This window comes from Pundamilia nyererei, unplaced genomic scaffold, assembly GCF_000239375.1.
Source record: "Pundamilia nyererei isolate P.nyererei 1_Seehausen unplaced genomic scaffold, PunNye1.0 scaffold00407, whole genome shotgun sequence".
NCBI lineage: Eukaryota > Metazoa > Chordata > Actinopteri > Cichliformes > Cichlidae > Pundamilia > Pundamilia nyererei.
Window position 1 is genome coordinate 147382 of NW_005187808.1, and position 5619 is coordinate 153000.

General features: G+C 40.7%; 1 protein-coding gene across 1 annotated transcript in view; it reads left to right on the forward strand.

Moving 5' to 3' along the window:
• Window positions 1-5619, forward strand: part of LOC102195949 (rho-related GTP-binding protein RhoN-like) — a 34452-nt gene that overhangs the window by 1488 nt on the left and 27345 nt on the right. The window contains exon 2 of the mRNA XM_005753144.1: window positions 14-101. Within this exon, the coding sequence (XP_005753201.1) occupies window positions 14-101 (88 nt within the window). The remainder of the gene's footprint in view (window positions 1-13; window positions 102-5619) is intronic.

Genomic DNA, 5619 nt, shown 5'->3' on the forward strand with positions numbered 1-5619 from the left:
CCTCTCGTTTCAGAATTACGTTCCCACGGTGTTTGAGAATTACACGGCTAGCTTCGAGATTGAGAAGCAGAGGATCGAGCTCAACATGTGGGACACATCAGGTGAGATTCCCAATCATCTCTTTATGTTCTCCTTTCAACTCAAGATTATCACACCAGAGTGATGAAAGGTGTGCCGCATCATCAAGCCGTGATGAGGTTACTGAGCGAGGAGCTCCAGATCGGCAGACAGCTGACTCCTTGGAGTGTTCCGCAACTTCCAGGCTGTGGGCCAAAAACATGAACAACCACAATGTGTCAGGATAATCTGTTGAGAGTACTGACTGTTTTGTTTTGTTTTGTTTTTTTAAATTTCAAAATGAATTAATCTAGTCTGGGACGCAGAAACATAACTTGTGTGTATTTATATAACTTCAGTCCTACTTCAGAGCTAATCTGACACTTTCAGCAGCAGCTGAAGTGTTATGTGAGGCCTCTGAACAGCTTGTTATTCAACACATACCTACTCCGAGTAACAACCACAGCTAATCAACACATGAAAATGCAAATTAATTGCCTGCATACATGATTTTGATGAGGATTTTGGCATCTTGACTGAATTCATGCAACATGGCACCAGTTTATTTGAGATAACAAGTGTTCTCTGTCCACTTGTAGCACTGAGAACTTGCGAAGCTGTTGCACAAACTCTTAAATGTGTTCACTAAATATTTTTTGATTTACAAAGTCATTATATCTTTTCAAGACTTCACTTTGGAGAGATGATCAGATGGAGGGCCTCTATGGGTCTCCAGATGTGCATTAACTCTCTCCCATTTTAGCCTTTAGACCCCTTCATGTTTCATTTCTACTTACAAAACTCCCCAAAACTTGTTCTCACACAGCGTGAGAGCAGCTTTACTGCAAAGTGCTCCATTAACCTCCACCCGTGCAGACAGGGAGACCAGCTAGGCAAGCTGGAGATTAAGAGCTGCTGCAGCTGCCGAGGCTGCTTTGCGGTGGGTGAGGCCGCTCTGTGGTGCTTAAACAACACCCTGCGAAATTACCGGCTGGCTCACGCACACACCTTTCCCTCACTAAAACACTTAAACAGTAATTTACTCCGCCTCGGAAAGAAATGCAATTCACCTTTTTGTGCGAAGCAGGTGCCGTTCAGAATTGTTATTGTGTCACATTATTGGAATCTGAGCGGACATGACGCTCCCAGTTGTGAATGAGTTTATGAGGTGTGAGGTAAAAGAAGGGCCAGCTTCTGTCAAAAAACTCCATAAACATGTATAAGACAATAAAATCTGCTTACTTGTGCTACTGTGAAAGAAAAAGAGGAATTAGATTGTAATGTGCATCACTTTAGGAGGGTTTACAGAAGGATTTACTCAAGTCAGAGGGATTTTTCTTTATATACGGGCACCCCAAAATGTTGCATGCCTAACTGAAATGGATTTAAAAAGCAATACTATCTGATTTTATTAGAATTTTTTATACAAAACTATATTATAACTAATAAAAGGTACTAAAAGCTATAAAAAGAAGCCAATTCTGCAAGCACCAGTGGTTACAATATTACTTTTGTGTGCTCATTAGATGCCTTGATAAGAATCAGACGAGAGAACTTTTATTATACAAAGACATGGCCCCCATATTGAGCAGCAGTGGTTAACGGGAGCTGATCCAACTCTGACCTTAGGTGGCTTCTTCCAGCTCTCTTTAAGTGAGGAGGAGACATGTGTGTTGCCTTGCAGCATCACTGCCAGCTATTCTGGGTTTGTGTCAGGAGACAGGTGCATCGGCAACTACATCAGTAACACCACAATTCCCTCTGGTACCTGCTGTGTTTTACTAATAGCTGAACGGGGGGTTACAGTCACCTGGTGTGCTTACATGGAACTTTCTGTATATACACTGCTGCAATACCCTTGACTTTTAAACTTGCTCCTGCTTACTTTATGCAATCACAGATTTATGTGATTTGATAAAGAACATGCTTTATCTGATATGTGTGTTTGTGACATGTGGCATGGCAGTGTGTGCAGTTTGTTTAACCGCAGGTGAACTGACTCAATGAAATTGAAGTTGTGGATGAAACACTAAATATAAAAAAAAAACCCAATCCCAAGCTTCAGAGCACCAGAGGTTTCAAATATATAAGAGCAAAAACTCATCACACATTTTAAGCTATGAAGCTTGAACTCCAGTGTGGATGACAGTGGAGGAGATAAGAAGAGAAGGATCATGTTGAGTTGTTGTAGAGGCTCACAGATAGGAGAGTGTATTAGGCAAGGTGCCAGAAGCGGTCTCTGAGCTGCCCGCTTATTGTGCAGAAACAAACAGTGGATTTAATTAATCAGGCACTTGCTGTGTGACCGAACACTTGCCCCCTGTCTCCTTCATTCTTCATCTTGCCACACAACCCACCTCCTGCTTCCCTCTGCTACATCCAAACATGCTTGTAGTTTAAACTCCCTTCCTTGTAGGTTAAACTCTTTTTTTTTTTCCTGCCAATTTAAACTTTACCCTGAATTTATTGCCCACTGGCTCCTTACACTTCCTCAGTCTTTCAGTCATTGTCATGTTGCTCTGTTTCTGTCTTCAGTCATGTGGCGCTGCAGGTGAGACCAAGTTGAGATCAAGCTCAGATAAATGGCAATGGCATTCCTGTAAGAAAAAGAGACCCTTTCTAAATGGTTCTGCACCATTTCTATCAAAACAAGGCTGGAGTTGGTATGCCATCACAAAACAAAATCAATGAAAAAGAAGTGCATTGAGTGTATTGTAGTTAGAATAAAATACCTTCTATGTCTCCTCATCATGACACAGAGACTCATTCACTGTCCTGTAGTCCTGTTGGCTGGATTTTTGCAACTCATTATCATAAAGATGTTGAAAAAGAATCTCCAGTTAATCCAAAACGGTGCAATGAGACTTCCATTGGCCATGCATTAAATAAATAACACTGACTATTTTCGTCTGGGCCTCCAAACTCCGCAGATTGAGCCCCATCATATCTTAATGATGGCATAGTATTATATTATCCCAACAGAGCACTTTGCTCGCCGACTGCAGACTTACTTGTGGTTTCTAGAATTTCTAAAAGCAGATTTCAGCTCCTGTGGAACCACCTCAAGAGACAGACACCCTATCTACGTTTAGGATCAGAATAAAACATACTCTTTGATAAGGCTTATAGCTGGGGCTTGATCAGGTGACCAGGATCCATCTATTAGTTATGCTGCTTTAGGCTCAGACTGCTGCGGGACTTCATGCAATACACTCAGCACTTCCTCTCCACTCACCTCTTGTTACTCCCCATATATCTCATTAAATTCTTGTCTTATTTCTTCCTTAGTCTGTGTTTTATCCTGTCTCCCTTTGTTCTTTCAAACTCCTCACCCCCCACCACCTCCTAAAACCAGTTGAGGCTGATGGCTGCCTCTCCCTGACTCTCATTCTGCCGGAGGACTCTTCCTGTTAAGAGGGAGTTTTTCCTTCCCACCATTCCAAAGTGATTGCTCATATGGGTGATCAATTTATTGTTTGTGCTTTATGCCTAATGCTGTAGGATCTTTACCTTACAGTAATGGCTTGGATTGACTGTTTTTGTGAATGTGATTTATAAATAAACCTGTTTTGAACTGGTTTGGATACTTTAGTATTTACCTAACCAATCAACAGTGACTCCCAGAGCAATGCTGTGTGGTTTATGCAACATGGGATGAATGCAAAGTTAATCACTGGTTTTAGTACAAGATGATGATAGACTGGATCTGATTTCGAATCACTGATGTGGTTGATTCATTCAGAGGTCTTGAATGAAGATATTTCCCCCCAAAATCTCTAACTTTCAATGGTTTAATCAGTATTTGCATATACAGAGATCAGCCTTGAGGTTAAATAAATAACACTGACTATGTTTGTCACAATGCAATTCAAGACTGGGCCTCCAAACTCGGCATATTGATCCTCTACATAAAAAACGTAATTCACAGAGGCCCCCACACATTACAGATATTACCTACAGGTATAAGTGTACCCCCAAAGATGGATCGGAGATGTTTTTGTTAGCAGCAGGCGTGGCTACCCAATATGAGGTAGGCATTTTTAATGCTTTGGGTGAATGCTATGGGCTTTTATTCGAATTCATCTTCATAAAAAGCCTCTGCAATGTTTAATGGACAATGAATCCCATGGAGTCATCAGATCACAATAAAAAAAAATAAAAAAAAACAACTAGAAAATAAAAGTAGTCTAAAATTGCAAGCATTATTGATTATGATGACACAGCAGTTGTGTAGCAAGAACTTGTTACTCTTCAAATAAAAAACAAATAAAAGTCCTTAAAAATCTGATCCCAGCTGACCTAATTTTGTCATAACAGTTTATATGTCTAGATTTGCCCTTCTCTGCAGTATTCTCCTCCTCTCTTTAATTTCATCGATTCTTCCTAATATCCCCTCAGGCTGCCAGCCTCCCACCCGGCTCCTTCTCTGTCTCTGTCTCCAACAAGTCAAGGTCAGGAGTCCCACTGTATTGGGGCAGTGCCCTCTCAGCACTCTTGCTCTTGATTAGCTTACCTTGCGTTTTCTTTGTCTGTCTCTCTATCCATCTTTATCTCTTCCTCACTTTTCACTCACTCCTTTTCTCATTTCCCATACTTCTTTCTCCCAGATTCCGGCATATGGCTCACTGTAATCTGTCTTTATACGCAGCGACAAAAAAAATAAAAAAATACTGAAGCAAAGCATCCTGGAAGCAGCAACAAATCAGTCAGAATGCACAGTTAGGTCCTTAGATATTTGGACGATGGCATAATCTTTGTCACAATAAACCCAAACAGTGGGTTTCTTGATGATTTTTTTTATTTAGGGTCATTGTCAAGGCTCATAATTACAGACTAAGACAATTCTAAATATAAGGATTGTTTTTTATACCTGGATGAAAATCCTTTGCAGTCAGTGACTGTGTGAAGACTCAAACCCTTCATTTTGCTCAATAGCCCTGTACACTACAGAATTCAACCTGCTACTACTATCAGCAGTCACATCATCAATAAGCAGTAGCTACACGGGCCCCAAACATGCAACCTACATCTGCATACATTCTGCAATCCTCCACTTTAGTGTTTTTCTGAGTTCCTTCAGGCTGAGCTTTGTTTGTTTTTTAAAGAAAAGTAGCAGATTGTTGATTTGACCACTCCTGATATTTTTGCTGTTTCTCTGACAGGTTTTATACTGTGTACATATATACAGTATTTTTTAGCCTGAAACCATGAAACTTGTAGCTGCTTTGGAATGCAAATGTCCTACTGTAAAACCCAGACAAAGGTTTTTACAGGGATGAGGAAGTAAAAGAGCAAGAAAACAAAAAACCAAAAAATCCTGTACAGCCAAGGATGGCTTGCCAACAATGAGCTCAGGAATGTCTTCAGTTTGGATGTTGGATACTGTTGTGAATTCCGGCAACAACTTGCACTGCACTGGTGCTAGGCTTGGTTCTGCCTTTCAGATAGGGAATGATCTCAAATGTGCTTATGGAACATTGTATTCATTTACAATAAGAGTCAAACCTCTCACAGCATGTGCACATTTGCACTTACTGCAAATGTGCAGACTTGGCAGCTGTC